This window comes from Pungitius pungitius, chromosome 8 (genome assembly GCF_949316345.1).
Source record: "Pungitius pungitius chromosome 8, fPunPun2.1, whole genome shotgun sequence".
Lineage (NCBI taxonomy): Eukaryota > Metazoa > Chordata > Actinopteri > Perciformes > Gasterosteidae > Pungitius > Pungitius pungitius.
The window spans coordinates 1,954,317-1,970,922 of NC_084907.1; the positions used below are offsets into that span (position 1 = coordinate 1,954,317).

The 16,606-nt window shown below is 50.4% G+C and overlaps 3 protein-coding genes across 5 annotated transcripts; 1 reads left to right on the forward strand and 2 right to left on the reverse strand.

Annotated features, from left to right (window-relative positions):
- On the forward strand, positions 1 to 4,474 carry zgc:158258 (uncharacterized protein LOC791186 homolog). Of its 3 annotated transcripts, none has more exons than XM_037448572.2 (4): positions 1 to 56; positions 2,177 to 2,336; positions 2,513 to 2,696; positions 2,771 to 4,474. In XM_037448572.2, the coding sequence occupies exons 2-4, from the start codon at positions 2,229 to 2,231 to the stop codon at positions 3,763 to 3,765; spliced, it is 1,287 nt and encodes a 428-aa protein (XP_037304469.2). In that variant the 5' UTR covers positions 1 to 56; positions 2,177 to 2,228; the 3' UTR covers positions 3,766 to 4,474. The 3 variants fall into 3 exon arrangements, 2 of the variants coding, with proteins under 2 accessions (XP_037304469.2, XP_037304468.2); XR_005114143.2 differs by lacking the exon at positions 1 to 56 and having other exon boundaries at positions 637 to 2,336; positions 2,771 to 3,863; positions 3,964 to 4,474; XM_037448571.2 differs by lacking the exon at positions 1 to 56 and having other exon boundaries at positions 637 to 2,336.
- A 1,746-nt stretch (positions 4,475 to 6,220) lies between these two features.
- Positions 6,221 to 11,124, reverse strand: kif17 (kinesin family member 17). The gene is made up of 14 exons (XM_037448570.2): positions 10,894 to 11,124; positions 10,653 to 10,799; positions 10,375 to 10,476; positions 9,940 to 10,129; positions 8,944 to 9,387; positions 8,727 to 8,824; positions 8,427 to 8,619; positions 8,230 to 8,327; positions 7,992 to 8,086; positions 7,533 to 7,761; positions 7,150 to 7,408; positions 6,983 to 7,044; positions 6,733 to 6,901; positions 6,221 to 6,578 (listed from the first exon to the last, which is right to left on the reverse strand). Exons 1-14 carry the CDS (start codon positions 11,122 to 11,124, stop codon positions 6,415 to 6,417), a joined length of 2,481 nt encoding a protein of 826 aa, XP_037304467.2. The 3' UTR covers positions 6,221 to 6,414.
- Positions 11,125 to 11,552: 428 nt separating this feature from the next.
- Positions 11,553 to 15,118, reverse strand: sh2d5 (SH2 domain containing 5). Its single transcript, XM_037489734.2, has 10 exons — positions 14,972 to 15,118; positions 14,572 to 14,641; positions 14,379 to 14,459; positions 14,219 to 14,293; positions 13,963 to 14,109; positions 13,643 to 13,846; positions 13,369 to 13,552; positions 12,937 to 13,042; positions 12,680 to 12,839; positions 11,553 to 12,340 (listed from the first exon to the last, which is right to left on the reverse strand). Exons 2-10 carry the CDS (start codon positions 14,620 to 14,622, stop codon positions 12,185 to 12,187), a joined length of 1,164 nt encoding a protein of 387 aa, XP_037345631.2. The 5' UTR covers positions 14,623 to 14,641; positions 14,972 to 15,118; the 3' UTR covers positions 11,553 to 12,184.
- Between the last annotated feature and the right edge of the window lie 1,488 nt (positions 15,119 to 16,606).

The following is a 16,606-nucleotide window of genomic DNA, read 5'->3' on the forward strand; positions in this document are numbered from 1 at the left end:
TCTTCACCTGCAGGCGATGGGTCGCTGAAGGTCGAATGTTCGGGGATTCAAAACAGGTACGTCAATCAGGGTCGCAGTGTCGGATCTATTTCAAACATTTCTCTTTAAATGAGTCTACATGGGACTATAAGAAGGGAATCTACATCTCATATTAATTCATTTCTATTTAATTACGCCCATGATCATTTATGGTGCCTCGGACCCTTTTTGTATTTCCTTTACGAGCTTCTGGCTTTTTTTTAAGCTTCTCTTTAAACACTGTGTATGATGTCGTAATGAAGTTATTTACAGTGTTTTAGTCAGTGTGTGTTATTTGCAGGCCAGTTTCAGCTGTCATCCGGAAGTGTGGCCTGAAGGACAGGTAGACTTAAAAATTAAATTGGGAAAAAAAGCTTGAGCCTTCAAAGAATACATTTAGGACGAGGTGATAAAAGCTGCTCTTTATAGTCCCATTCAAAGCAAAGCAGCGGTTCTGTTGATTGTGGCGCTGGTTACTACGCTGTGATGATAGATGTCTCTATATGGAGAAAACTGGTTAATGGCATTCTTAATAGTGTGTTGTGACCACGGAACAAACCCCGAGTCACACGGGAGCTGTGTCCTACTTAGTCAAGGCACGTGTGGTTAGAGTAAAAACATTCTATAATAGACAGATGTCAGATTCACACTCTGACCTGCGAGCTAAAATGTCATTATCCTGCCAATGGGGACATATTGTAGGGACAGGGTGACGAGGTGGGGACAGTGAACAGGAGTCCTTTTGTGTTTTTTTCCTTTCGCTCTCAGGTGCTGAAACCTCTTTTCCCTCGGATCAGACAGAGGTTCCTTTATTCTAAACCCCGAGCCCTATTCATTTTATAAAAGTTATTTATTCTGGTAAAAATGTCCTTTCAAAACCCCTTTACAGTATAAAAGTGTCCTCATCCCCAATAGGGCCAAATCCCTGATGATTGCACTACTTGTTAGCTTCTCTTTAGGTCCCACCACGTTAAAGTAATGATCAACACACACCCAGATAAACAAGGGCAACCTGGGTATCATGTAGCTTTCAGGAGATCGTTGCTGCCGTCCTCCCCTCCCTCTGAAACTGATCCGGCTGAGGAAGATTAGCCGTGGCGTGTGTGCTGTAATCGGAGTCACATGCAGTTAAGAGGACCAGTAAGAGATCGGCCAGAAGCGCCGTTGTGTCCCGTCAACACGAGAGCTGCCGTGTGTTTGATTACGTTCAGACATTTTAGCTCGTTGCCATCAGGATATCAGACCTAGAACAACAACAACAACGACAACAACAATACGGATATTGGGAAAACATCGTTAATAATTCTTACAGTGTTCATTGTTCTGGACTCTTCGCTAACATGTAATTCGTGTTATGAAGGCACAGCGCTGCACCCCATGCTGACACCGTAGGCTCATATCGTTGATGTGTTCGGAGCCCCGTTGGCATGACCCCGGGTCATCCTCACCTTACGCTCACCTGGAGCTGTCCAGGCTCCGGTGGTGCTGATTGCTCGGCTTTCCTTCCTCTCCATGTCTGCTTGCCTCTTTGGACACAAACGTGGAGTTTATTTGGCTTAAGACGCGTCTTGGGGACGCTGTTTTAATCAGTGCCTTAGCCACTGTCAAATATACACCATTAGAGAAAGTCAAAGTTATCATATATGCTACTGAGTTTTACACAGAGAACCAGTGCTGAGGGTGAGCTTCTGTTTTCTTGGGTCATCTGGACATTGTTGGAAGCTGGTCCTCTGCTCAATAACTAAAGACAGCCTGTTGGGATCTATTGGCATTGTTAGCTTCCTCCTCATTCAAGTCTATGTGAGCAATTTCTTTAGTAAATTGGCTATTTAAAAAAAAAAGGGGAAACGTTACAACATCACACTGTTAACACGTTGTGCAAACATCCTCAGTTATTTGCAATAATAATTGAAACTATTTTATGCTGATTTAAAATAGTGCTAACCTTACACAGGTAAGTAACATAAATGTTATTCTAAGTTTAGACAATTGCAAAGCATTAAATGCAAAAGTACTGCAGGAGAAGGCAATAATAATATATGATAATAGAGGAAATTCCAAATGGAAATAAGAACAATTAAAAACCTGAGGGAAGTGATCAAAAGACTGCGGTTATAATGTGCAAAACTACTTTCAAGCATTTATTCCCCTTTCACAGACTGAAACACATCTATCTGTGTCACTGAAGTGGGATGAAATAGGGCCCTAAGATGCCAAAAAGTGACACGTGGCCCGGTGGCGTTGGATCGGAGACGACGGCGACCGGCATGGACAGCGCGGGCAGCTGTGACAGCGTCCTCAGCACCAACTCGGGCTTCGTAAGTGAGCGCACCCTCACCCCACCTCATCAGCTCTACTGGCTGCTCATTATTCCAAACAACAGAAACACAAAAAAAAACAGGTCGCTGACCGAGCCCCCCCCCAAACACACGGGCTCGACCGCTCGGTCCAGAAGTGAATTGTCCCGTTCCCTCCCCGTCGCCGCGTTGCACAGAGTGACGACAGCCTTGACCACCTGTCTGCGGAGGAGAGGGCCTGTCTCATGTTTCTGGAGGAGACCATCGAGTCTTTGGACACGGAGGAAGACAGCGGGCTGTCCAACGACGAACCGGACCAGCTGCCCAGCCCGGGAAACCTCGCTAACAAAGTGGCTGACCTGTCGGCCTCCATGAGCAAGAGTGAGTTGTCCTCCGTGCAGCGTCCGCCGGGCCGTTCGTCGCTTTCTGCTCACTGACCCCGTTTGGTTTTTCAGGTTCGCAGAAACGCGCATCTCAGGAACCCCCGCAGAGCTTCCTGGTTCCCACGCCTCTCGTGGTGGCGAGCGGCCCTCCTGGATCCAAGGGAAGGGTTCCTCCAGCCAAGAACGTCAGCTTCAAGCTCCACGTCCCTCCTCCGAGCAGCAGGCCCGATCACCAACACGACCAGAGACGTTCGCAGGTGCCGCTAGAGGTGAACGTTGTGATATCTCCCCCCAGCAGAGCCAGGGACTACTCGGTTAGGAAAGCAGAAGGTCCACCTCGGGGCCCTTTGTCCTACGAGGCGCTCGTTCATCTGCGGCGGAGCGCCTCCACAAAGAAGACGCCCCTCTGTCCGACAGTGGACCACACTATAGACTTGGACAAGGGTCTTCCTGTCACAGTGGAAGGCCCCAAACTTGTATTCCCTCCGCGAACCGACAGATTCCACTCGGAGGCTCACAAGTCCAAGACCGGTCCTCCGGTGGTCCGCCCCAAACCCAAAAAGACCCACGCCGACTCATCCGTGAGAGCACAAGCCGAAGCGTCCATTACCTCGACCTCTTCTTTTAACTTCAAGAATGCGTCAGATCCCCAGGTGGTCAGACTGGAAGCTTTGCAGAAGCTGGGTCTCCTGGAAGAGCAACAGCCCAAAAGCCAGTCCGCGGGCCCACGTTTGGACCCCGAACCCAACCGATCCGCGGGAGGTCCGCCTCACGCCAACGCGTCCAGAAGCCCCTCGTTTTGCCGTCCTCAGAGCAGGCCTCTGCAGAGCAGCGCCAGCTTCCACCAGGACTCCCGGCGGGGGGGTCCCGTGCAGCCGGGGCCGGGTCCCGCTCAGCCCAACAGAGGGCGGGCCGCTGGTCTGGAGCGCTCCGTCACCCTGGACAACCGCAGAAACGGTGGCAACGGCAAAGCCTCCAACTCGGTGGGGTACACGGTGATGGTGGTGCCCGGCATGGGGGCCGATCGCAAAGAGGCCCTCAGGAAGCTGGGCCTGCTCAAGGACTGAAGCGGGCAGCGGCACAAAAGGGAGTGTTAAAGGGGGGGCGTGGCACTGGAGGAGGAGCAGGAAGGGGAAGAATTTAAAGGGCAACAACAGCACTTTTGGTAACTGTTTTAACATTCACGTCCATTCATTGTCCTCCTGTTTAAAATAGAAGAAGAAGCACCAATAGTTTGTGTTCATGCTGTTTCGTCTCATTTTCAGTTACGAGGCTCAACGTGGGACCTAATGAGCGTAAGACTGCATACATTTCTCTTTGTTTCTTTTAAATACGTCTTTGCGTCCACGTTTATGGCTCCAATTGTTTGTCTCCCCAATAGAAAGAAAGTGAAGACAGTGACGCGACCCATATTGTAACTTTGCATTGATCGTGTTCCTTCCTCATTATACTGCCCTTAACGTGCTGCTCCGGTACATTAACCCAAACCAAACGGATCGGATTGTTTAGAACTAGAGTTCACACATGTGCCTTTAAGTGCATTCCTTGGAAAACTGTTGTAAAACTGAGAGTTTTGGGTTGTTTTCTAATATTTCATAACGATTAGCAACGTGTTATTATGGAGATCTGATGCATCATTAACTCACGACTTGTTTCTGCTACTATTTTATACAAAATGTTTGAAGGTGTTTAATGATAATGTCATTATGTTTTACACACTCTTTATCTTTTAATCTCCATAGAAATCAGAAAATAAAGAAGTCCTCATTACATAGACTGCATATTGTTCTTTTTTTAATTCTCACCGGTACAAACACAGTCCATATGTGTTATATGTCCATGTATATGTCATTTTACATTTTTGCAGCTTTGTTTCTGAAACTGTCCGTTTATACTGTTGGACTTTTTAATGTGATTAACTGGAGCTCATAATAGTTGAGTTGAGCCAAACTGTCATCCTTGCTGACCCGCAGGGTGGCAGCAGGTCACTTCCACGACCCCCATGAGCCCCGCGACTCATCCGACAGGGACACAGCTCAGCTGCTCGATCCCATTATCCCACTTAGCAGACCTGCGCCTCTCCTTTCTCGGGTTTTCTCATTAAACATCTGCATGTAAGACTCCTGCTGGCTTTCTTCTGGAGGCTCGGCGCTTGTTGTGCACCGGTGACAACAAAAGGCCACCAACGGCTGAAGAAATCAGGCCACAAGCCACGTGTAGAAATAGGAAACTATGAAAAGTTTTGAGATCATCGGTGGAGACGCATACGATGCAACCGCGCTATTTTAAATAACTCATCGTTATCTTCAGCTTGAAGGATTTCACATTCATGGCTCTCTCTTTATCGGGGGTTAAGTGAGAATAACACACCGCTGACCCCAGAGGTCGTACTGTGTGTACCGTATTTTCGCGACTATACGGCGCACTGAATTACAAGGCGCACCTTCAATAAATCGCCAATTTTAGAACTATTTTCATATATAGAGCGCACCGGATCACAAGGCGCATAGAAGTAACTGCAGTGAAACGTTTGACTGGGGCTGCGTTATGCATCCACTAGATCGGGCTGTGCTAAATCAAACGTTATTAAGCGTTCTGAAAACTCTTCACTCCCATGGAAACGTTGTTCAAACGTTAATGTGGATATTAACAATATCTCTGAACCTCCAACTTTAGTTCTTGATTAATGAAAACATTCTTGGCAAATGCTTTGGTGCATCTTGCACCGAGAGGCAGCGCTGGAACAGACGGTGGCGCCTCGCGTCAGCGCGATCCCGACATCCAACTACGAGCTTTAATGTACTGTAGCGACTCTCGCTAATGAATCTCTGGACAATGTGCTTATCTTCTGGTTTTATTGTGGAGAAACAGGCTCCTGTCGGCCGTAGCCTGCGCCGAACAAAAACACACCATCGCTCTCCAAAACAACAACAATTCCCGCGTCCCCATAGGTGGCACTAAGATGACTGACGTCACATAGTGCGCCCTTCACTGACCATCCCAAAACTCTGTAAAGTGCAACGCCGCTCCAGAACATGAAAACAAAGTCAGTTACAATACGCTGTTGGAGCTGGAATTACCGCGGCTGCTGGCACCAGACTTTCTCTCCAATGGATCCTCGTTAACCAGTATGGATCAACCAATTGAGCCATATATACGGCGCTCCGGATTAGAAGGCGCACGCGCCGTTTTTTTAGAAAAAAAAGGATTTTAAGTGCGCCTTATAGTCGCGAAAATACGGTAATAAGAGATCACCGTCTACTACCTGTCGATGCTGCTGCCATGACAACAGCCCCCCCCCCCCCCTGGACTGTGTGACTGGGGGAGATCTCATGTGTTAATACCTTGTTACCACACAGTCAGTGTGTTTGAAATGTCAGTTTGCAGAGTAAAAGGAGTCCGGCCACCACGTGGATACGTTCTTTATTTTATTTCTTTACAAATCAGCAGCAACCGCCACACACATCACAGGGAATCTGGACATTGAGTCTGACAAGTGCAAAAAAAACTTCAAGTATCATAGTGTAGGTAGTATTTTGTTTAAAATCAACATTGAAATAGTGAATCTAAACCAAATGAGACTTGCGGCGTCGAGGAACTGGGCCTCAACGTTTTTGGTTTGGATATGAAAATGAATAAATATATTTAGGATTTTGCTGTATGTGAGCAGTGTTTTGAGTCCAAAGTCATTCAGGTGACGGGAAAAAGAGCCTTTTTCAAATCCCCTCGTTGTGGATGTGAGATTTGCTCTTTTTGCGCCTCACCTTAGCGTTGGACACCGGGACGTCCAGCGACTCCAGGCGGAAGGGGCGCGGCGGGGCGGAGTCAGTGCTGATGGGCGGGGTCACGGCCCCCCTAACCGGGGGAGGAGGGCGGAGGACTGCGAGAGAGGAGCGCCATCAGCAGGGTCAACCCAAAAATACCAGTAAAGTGTTCAGAATGTGTCTGTGTGATCTTTATATAAATCGTATATAAATATAAAGATCACATAATATGGTCTTTATGCACATCAACGCGGCGCTGTCCTGTCTTACCGTGTCCCCTGGCCGCGTCCCGTCCCAGCAGATGGATCGCTCTCTTCGACCTGAAGTAGCTGCTGGCAAAGTTCTCGCTGTCGCTCCGGTCCAGCATCTCCCTGTACCGGTCCCCCTCCTCCTCCTCCTGCTGCTCCTCCTCTAACTCCCCCTCCGCCTCCTCATCGGCCTGCCGAGAAACAGACACGAGGTCAGGGCTCCGTGGCAACCGCTTCTGCGTGTGAGATTTAAAAAAAACACGTGGACCTACTGCGGACGGCACTCCACCGTCCCTCGCTGGACCCCTTCCGGGTGACAGCTTGGGCGTCGCCGCTGTGTGAGGGAACGAACGCGAGATCCGATTTAAAAGGAGGCTAATGCGGTGACACGCACAGATCTGCACTCACGGGCCTCCCCCCCCCGCCCCCCGCTCCGTACCTGCAGGCAGCGTCGTTTTCTGCACCACGACATCAGGCAGCCTCCAGGTGGCGCCCTCCTCGTCCCACGCCGCGTCTTTCTTCAAGCGGTCCAGGTTGCTGTAGTTGCAGTCGCGGCGCACCAGGGGCACCATGCGCTCCAGCAGGCCGTGCAGTAGGCGGCCCTCCCTCTCCAGCCGCCGGATGGTGGCCAGGTAGTCGTCCCTCTCCACCTCGAACTCGGCCTGCAGGTCGCGGATCTCCAGCTTGGCCGCTTTCAGCTGTCACAACGGGCCGGTCGTTTCAACACCACCAGTAGCTCGAGAGGCTGATGCAAGATGTTAAACATTGCTCCAAACCGCACCGCTTGCCGCCGTGATTGCCCCGCAGCCCGCTGACACCCACCTTGCCCTGGACCTTGACCAGAGCTTGACTCTTGGCGTGCACCTCCTCCTGGATGGAGTTGTAGACGTTCAGCAGCACGTTTTCGCTGTCCTCGCTGTCCTCGGACAGAGCGCGGATGAGGTGCACCTTCCTCTGGTCAGCAAGGTTCCTCCTGTGCCTCTGCCTCTGCTTCAACTCGTTGTTCCTGGCCTGCTCGCCTCCAACCACCTCCTGCTCCAGCTGCTGCAGTCTGGGGACAGACGCACCAATGGAAACCTGCCCTCTAGTGGACAAACTATCTGAGTAGACAATGTTTCTGATGGCATTTGTGTTCCCCCTGATACAGGAAAGCCCAAAGTGACGGGCCGGACGTCCTTTTAGCATGACTCCATACTCTCGATCTTGACAAAGCGCTTCGTGGTAAAGTGCGACGGGGGGCTGATGGGGTGGTTTGTGTGTATACGATGTTTGCGCACACACCTTTCCAGGACGTGTTGCTGGTCCGGAAGCCCCGCAGCGGCGTCATGAGAGTCGGCGCCAGGGTTTTTTTGGACCCTGGCGGCTGGTACAGTGGGCTGGCTCACCAACACGAGGAAATCACACCCCATGAGTTTCATAATAATAATAATAATAGTTCTATTTTCCACGCTGTGGTTTGGGTGGTGAATGAGTCATTTCAAAATGTTAATTAGAGATGGAAGGTGCTGGTGGACAGTACCTTGGTCATGGGAGGTTCTCCACATGTGCTGTGGCACGTGGGATCACGGGTGGGGCCCAACTCTTCCACAACATCCTCCGTCACACAGCTGCAGCTCGCTGATGCAGAGGAACAATGGAGATAAAGACCAACAACGACATGGTATTGAATAACTTCTCGCCGGTGAGCACTGAGACAAATGTAGGAGCTATATTTACATTGTGGAGATGAACTTCCGTTCCCATCCCTCGGATGGACGGAGCCCCCCCTGCTGGCTCCAGCCTCTTCCAGACGGGGCAGCTTGGATTCAAAAGAGGAGCGCAGCGCGGCCATGTCCTCCTGCAGCTTGGCTCTGGACCGCTGCTCCGCGTTGTACTCGGCCTGCAGCTTGGCCAGCCTCACTTCGTACTCCTGAGGTTCGAGAGAGCACAGTGCGCCCCCCCCCCCTCGTAAGTCACCGCGTTCTCACACAAAGCCTCCGTGGGACGGGGACGTGATATAGTGGCGTGGGAACGGACAGCGGTTGCCTCTTTAATCTTCTCCGCTTCTGTGCTGGTGGGTTGCGGCCCTGAGGGACCGGCGGGGGGCGCCTCGGACACCGGACCAGCCAGCGGAGCTGCACCGTGACCACAAACAAATAGAACATTTAAAGCTTTTGGAAACTAAATGAAATATGTGGAAATATGTTGCTCCCCTTTCATTTAAAGGCTGGTTACGGAAGAATCTGTCACTCACGCGCGGGGCCCAGCTTGCCTGAGACGAGGGCCCGCAGCTTCTTGATCTCCTCCTGATACTCCCGGAGCAGAGCGTCCTTGGGGTCCTCGTTGATGCGAGGCCGGTTCTGGATGCTCTTGGCCCGGTTGGCGTAGCGCAGCGTGCTCAGGCTCTCCTCATAGTTGTTGTCCGCGGGCGAGAGGCAGGCGATCATCAAGGTGCGCGTGTTCCCCCCCAGGGAGTCCTGCAGCAGCCGGGTCAGCTTGGAGTCCCGGTAGGGGACGTGCTTGGAGCGGCCGTCCACCAGAGCCGAGATGACGTTGCCCAGGGCCGAGAGCGACAGGTTGATCTTGGTGGCCTCGCGGAGTCGCTCGCCCGTGGCGCCGGTCTTGGACTGGCGCTCACTCCCGGCCAGGTCGACCAGGTTGAGTTTACCTGCTCGTAGGCGGTCCTGGCCGCCTGCGTCTGAAGGGGGGGGGGGGGGCAGAGGGTGACGATACCGAGTGATGTGCCATGATAACGGTTCTCCTTGCATCATCATTATCGTTGTTTACGAATGAATCATATTGGTTAGCCATATATTTTCTTATTCTTTGTATAACTGAGTAGCATTTTTGAAATGCATTTAAATTACAAGGAGAAATCACTGTATGTGGAGACTGAGCTGAGACACAAAGAGACACAAAGAGACACAATGAGGCTAAAGGGCCAATTTATGTTTGTTGTTCACAAACATGTCGCCTTGCTGAATAGAGTTAATCAATGTTTGGGTCTTTTATTGTCCAATTTCTTTTGAAAACAACATATTTATGACCCTTTTGAACAAGGAATTAAGGTTAAAATATGAATTCCAGGTGAAGCAGGTGCCCAAAAAAATGATGGCAGATGAATCTTAACACACTAATCCCGCTCTTTGATTGAAACCACCTCTTCCACACAAGATTATACATATATTTAACATGTTACAGCCGTTGTGTCATGGTGGGTGGGTGTGTGTGTGTGTGTGTGTGTGTCCACCTGTGTTGTAGATCTCCAAATGGATGGTGAAGATGGAGTGCGAGCGCGACGAATCCTTGTTCATCAGCGTGAAGCCCACCGCCCGGTTCCGCCAGCCTTGCTCGACGATCCTCTCGCACTCGCCCACGCTGTGCACCGTGCGCACGGAGAGGTCGCGCACGTGCACGCCTCGCTCCGGATGCTCTTTCAGCTGAGCGTTCATCAGCCACAATAAATAAATAAATAAATAAATAAAACCTTTGTGCAAACAACCTTGACCTTTGAGATACTGTGCAACTATACGTGAGTCAAAGTCACCATGGCAACAGAGTATTGCACAACACCCTGTCAGGGAACACTGTGCTGCTTATTGATAAAAGTTTAATCATGACTGAATATGTTCGGCTTCTGATGTTACACGGTGTGTTGTTTGTTAAAAAGCTTCAAGAGACTTGCCTCCAATCTCTGCTTGGTGTCACTACCCAAAAGGTCTCGGATCTCTTCATTGTAAATCTCCAGGTAGGAGGCCCTCACCAGGAACTTGGTGTTCTCTGCACACTGGTTTGCACAAAAGCAGAACACGCGTCAATTTATCTTCACAAGCCTGGACCGAAGAACAAGAACCACTGAAGCAAGTGTGCATTCCACCACAACAGAAGAGACACCTGCACCGGAACAAATACATCCAGTTACGTTGCAAATTAAAAAAAAAAACTACAGTTTTCACAACTCACCTGAATACTCTCAAAGATGTGCTCAAAGGCTCTTGGAATGACCCCCCTCTGGGCCGCGGGATCGGACACCCCCTGCATGGTGAAAGACTTCCCACTTCCAGTTTGTCCATAGGCAAAGATGGTCCCGTTGTATCCCTCAGTGACACCCTGCAGAAGAAGAAGACAACGGGTGACTCACAGCACGTTAGAACCACAGCTGGGGGGGGGGGGGGGGGCAATTGGAGGTGTCCGCGGAGTTCACCTCCACCAAAGAGTAGGCGGTCTCGTTGTACATCTGCTCGGTGGTCTGATCCAGGAAGTAGGTGCCGTCGAAGGTGAAGTGTTTCGGGGGCTCGTCGGCCGCCCCGGGCTTCTCTATGGAGCACTGGCACCGGCGCAGGTCCACGGACAGCACCACGTCCGAGCCGAGGGCCCGCTCCCGGGCGTTCAGGGGCCGGCACCGGACCACCACCTTCACCGACTCGGACCCCATGCCCACATCCGCGGAGGCGTCTAACGAAGCGTCACAAGAACACGAGAAGGTCGGAGATCGGGGGGGGGGGGGGGGGGGACGAGGGCTGTCGTTACTGGAGCTACACGTCGCTTAACCTTCCTGCGGCGTTGTGAGGTTGCTTAGCAACCGCTGAGAGACGGAAGTCAGCCCTTGTCCCCTGATCACCGACCGAAGGGTCAGTGAGTTATGTGTATATATATATATATATATATATATATATATATATATAAATATAAAATATAATATGTTCTTCTCCATGTGCTTTAGCCAACTTGTCATCTTCCTAAACTTAGTTCCCCCTATTTTTAATATTAACTTCATACGGAGTATTATGAGCTTCATTAATTTATTCAGTGCACAAGAATCTCCTTTCGAGCTCATTCACACATTTAAATCCAACCCAGGTAGATGCTTGCGCTGTAGGCCCCACGGTTCTAACGGTCCCTCGAGATGGATGGGAAACAATACTTTTGCTGGATTTGGTTTGAAAACATTTAATCTCAAACAGGGATCATCCATATGAAAATTGTTAGACTTATGAAATGTGATAAGATGGCGGCGTTTTGGACCAATAAAGAATCTCACATATCATCTAATGTCATATAACTCTATGCAGTAAACTGTGACCTGACGAACTTTAAACACTGATCATTTGAACGTGTCCTTTCTTAGGAGCCAGAAAAAAAGACAAAAAAAGACCCAAAAAAATCAAAGGAAAACAATGATTGAATATTCTTTTGTAAAAACAAAGAAAAAAATTCACGTCGTAACATTTCAAGTCGTGACAAAATCCCCACACACAAATAAGAACACTTAAAAAATATTAAAAAGCAGCAAGAACCCTCTGATGAACAGGTGCACTGGACGTTAGGCACCAACCCCGGTAACAGGTGCATAGTTAGTGAAGACTCCCAAACGCATAAGTAAAGGCAGGAGATTATATCTGTGCAAAATAGAATGGATAAGTGTCACTTTTTGGGGGGTTGGCAACCTCTGGATCCAGTGTGTGTGTGTGTGTGTGTCGCTTCCTCTGGTCCCTTTAGAGCTGGTCCTTCTCAGGCGCCCCGCCGGCGTGTTCCTCCCACTCGTAGCAGTGGTTGACCCGGGCACAGCTCAGCAGACACGCCGCCTCGCCCCGGCTCTCCGTGTAGTGCTCGATCAGCTCCGCCAGGGAGCAGAACTCAGTCCCGTGGGTCTGCCACAGAGAGACAGAAACACGCGGTGAAACCACGGGGAGCTGGTGGTGGGACGTCTTCATCGCGCTGGTTTTTTTATGGGAGATTCTCTCCGTGCTCACGTTGAGTAGAGGACGACTAAGGGGTGATGCTGCTGTGTTATAAGAGATGACTTGCATACAAACCTTATTTAAAACATATATTACAAGAGGAATGTTCACACAGACTGAAGTGGAAAAGGAGTCAAAGCACATGCTTGAGGGGTCCACCCATCTACTTTGTAGATCAAGTTAAACGTTTCCTTCTCAACTTGGTAAAACACCACAAAGATACGAGTCAAATCTTGACGAGACAACCACCTCCAGCAGGAATTTCCCTTGGCCGGCGTTCTCGATGAGCAGCGTGATGAGTCCGGAGGGCGCGCGGATGATCAGAGAGCCACACTGGGGCTTTTTAGGATGAGGACACAGGAGGTACGATCCCAGAACATCGTCCGCCAGCAGGGAACAGCTGCTTTCACTGGAACACAGACGGACACGTTAGGAGACCCACGACAAACAACCCCCCGCCCCCCCCCCTAACCCCACCCCACCCAAAGGCCGACGCGAGCGCTCACGTTGCGATCCCGGCACAGCACCACACCGCCTGCGCCAGAGCTTCTTCAGTCTCGGCCAATCTGGGTGCCCGGGTTCTTCTCACAAGCCCTTCTTCCTTGTGCTGCCCTGATTCAGAGGAGAGGAGGAGTCCTCGTGAGAGAGAAAGAGTCCAGGTGCGAACAAAAAGGGGGTGGGGGGGGGGGCGCGTTTGTGTGTGTGTCTTTAAAAGCTTGTGAAGAATTCACTTAACGGTGAGAAGCTGCAGAAAAATGACCACAAACGACCATTAATCCACCACCTCAAAGTGGCCCAATTCCCCCCCCAAAAAACGACCTCCTGACACCACAGCAGACAGTGAGTGGCCCATCACCTGGACACATATATGAAGGGGGGTGTACTTTACCTAAATAACTCTTTGACTCTTGAAAGCGCTCTGTGAATGCTCTGCCCACCTGGTGACCCCCTCAGGTGCCACTGAACGGAGCGCTGCCTGAGCGGCGTGAAGGTGAAGGAGCGGTAGGCCCCGGAGCGCAGCGCCTTGGTGCGCATGGCCTTCTTTCGCACCAGCGAGGGCGAGGAGGTGGGGAAGGCCTCGCCGCGGACGGCACGCAGCTCATCAGAGGGCTGTGGGTTCTTCTGCAGGGGGGGGAGAGAGACACTGGGGTTAAGGCGAAGAGAAACAGGGGAAATTCGAACGAGTGAATGGCGCCAAGGGCGTTCGGGCACCGTAGTCCCCGGCAACAACCCCTGGAACGGGGCTCTCCTGAAGGAGACCAGCGCGCTGACGCTGAGGGGGAAGCCGTGGTTGAGCAGGGAGGGGTTGCGTCGAGGCAGCGGGCCCCCCGCGGCGTCCTCCTGGGCCTCCTCCGGGTGCTTCTCCAGGTAACGCAGCTGGAAGCAGCGGCACAGCAGCAGGTTCAGGAACTGCGCCTGCAGGAGGGAACGTCCCAAGTGGCACCATCAAAAGCTGGATTCCACCCTCCGGCATAAAAAATAAATAAATAAATAAAAGAGAAATAAGCGCAGACTGCGGCTGAGCTACTCGCCGCTCTGGAGTGCCTGGCCCGATAGAGGTGGCAGTACAGCTGGGCGTCGGCGCGGCCCGGGTTGTGGGAGACGAAGGCGAACTGGGCGTCCGAGGACCTCGCCGTGGACAGGGAGACGCGGCGCAGGGCGTGAGCCATCAGCAGCGTCTGAGGACGGAGACGCCCGCGCTCGTTTTAACACGCGCTGTGTGCGTGTGTGTGTGTGTGTGTGCGTGCGTGTGTGCGTGTGCGTGTGTGTGTGCGTGTTCACACGTACCGTTTCATCCTCATCGTACATTTTCACCCCTTTGACGGAGAACTTGAGGGACACGGGCCTCCGCCTGTCGCACGCCTGACGGAGGGCGAACCGACACGTTACGCGTTGCCACAGTCGCGAGCTGTTAACATTTTGGGGGGGGGGAGGGGGGGGGACTCACTCTGAGGGACTTGAGCTGCGTGTGCAGCAGCTTCATCTGGTCGTCCAGGCAGCGGTCGTCCACAGGAAATGAGCCCACGTACTTTTTTTTTTTTTTTATCCCGGGAGAGAGAGGCGAGTTTAGGCCAAAACAGAACAAAGATAAACACCTTAAAATGTAAATTTAAAAAAAAAGAAAAAAGGAGAGAGATTACGTCTGCTGATACGGTCACTGCACCGTCCTGTCTGACCGGGGCCTCGCCCATGCTGCCCCCCCACGCTCACCTGTGTGGAAGCAAACCACAAGAAGAGCTCAAGTTAACAAACGCACCCTGTCAAAACAAGATTTTAAACATTTAAGAGATATTAGAAAAATGATAAAATTAAAGTCCAGTAATGTCAAAGTTTGTTCCACTTCGAATTAACTACGGGAGGAGGAGGGTTACCTGGGACTGTTCACCTGGGATTTGGGATTATTCGGGCGTCACAAAGTCGCTGCTGACGCAAAACTTACGGTTTTAATTTCACGGAGAGGTCTCCGTTGAACCGCTTCCGCCCCGTTTGTTTCGGTGCGTGCGTGTGCGTGTGTGTGTGTGTGTGTGTGTCACAACTCACAGCTCAGGTGGTACCGAGCCTTCGAACTCGCAGAAACTCCGAAACGAACCGGGCCGCCCGGGTCCGGGTCCTCTTCGCACGGGGCAGTCGACGCGCTCCCTGCGGCTTCACCTGCTGCCGCTCCGCGGTGGTCCAGGTGTGCTGCTGTGCCCCAGGAGGGGGGGGGGGGGGGGGGGGGGGCGGTCCCGGAGGGGAAGAAACCGGGGGAGGAGAAGGAAGGCGGGGAGATGAATCACTCCTCTCCCTCCCTGCTGCCGTCTGCTTTTCTTCCTCCACATTCCAGCTCGTGTCGCAATCAGCCCTGTGACGTCACACGTGGATTACTCGCTTTACATTTTCTCTTTAAATTGAAATCTCCACAAACTGAGCCGCTCTGCTGTGACTGAGGAGAAGTTTGCCTTGAATAGTTTTTCTTTTAACTTGTCTTGATCATACAGAACAGATCTATAATTATATATTAAAATTAGGGCCGGGACTCAATTAAAAATATTAATCTAATTAATTAGAGGCTTTGTAATTAATTAATCAAAATGAATCGCATAAATATTTGACCTGAGAACAGTGAGAAGTAATTTTTTTCACATGGATTTTCATTTTTGTTCAACCAATTCCAGCAGACAAGTGTGGTGTGTTGTGGATTCCAGCCTGAGAATCTATGAGAATTGAGGTTGGATTCAAAAGCATCAACAGGTGTGTGGTGGAACAGTGCAGGGAGATAGCAGGAAGGCTGAAGTGTGGAGGATCCTCAGTTCAAACCTGCTCTCTCAGAAGGAGGGTTTGGTTGCCCTTCATGCAGACATCACTTCTGCTTTGAATGAGGTTTGAGTAGCAGTCTCAAGGTTAAATAGGAGAAACAAATATTTAATTTGTGCATGGTGAGGTAGTGCAGCACAAGAGCTGAGGAGCTACTGTCCTTACCTTGTAGGTTGTGGGTTCAACCCCAGCCTTTGGCTTTACTTCAGGTTTGAGTAGCAATCTCAAGGTTAAATAGAAGAATCAAAGTTGGCAAAATGTGACCAGGACTGGTAGTGTAGGGGTGCAAGAAGGAGCTTATTACAGCCTCTGAGGGCATTTTTCAAGACAATCACATGTTTGTCTACTTCAGGGCATCCTGTGGACAACCTTAAACTGACAGTCTGGCACAGGGTGTAGATTTGTTTACCCTTTTTAGTGCATCCACCCTCCAATTCTCTGTTACGTTCAAATTCAACTCACTTGTGCCTTTACCAATGCAGGGAGGATGAATAGCATGGTTGATCCTCCAAGATGCACCAATCCGTCTCTGGGGCAAAATCCCATTATGATTTTTTATAAATGTCAGTTACCCAAAACTAAAAAAGGATTTAGGAAGAGCCACCATGTCCCTTGAGGGTTGAACCCAGATAAGGTTTAAAGTACAGAAATTTGGGGCATTTGGCATTAGTGACAGGGACGTGTAGGTTGCTCCATCTAAGATCATTCCAGTCATGTCATGGGAAAAAAAATATTGTGAAAAAAGTCAAAATATGTAGGGTCAAAAAAAAAAAAGTCAAAAGTTTTTTTTAAAATAGGTAAAAAATTATAAAAAATCTATGTAAGGTCCATATATATAATATATATATAAAATTATATATTAGATTGTTTTTACACTTTTGT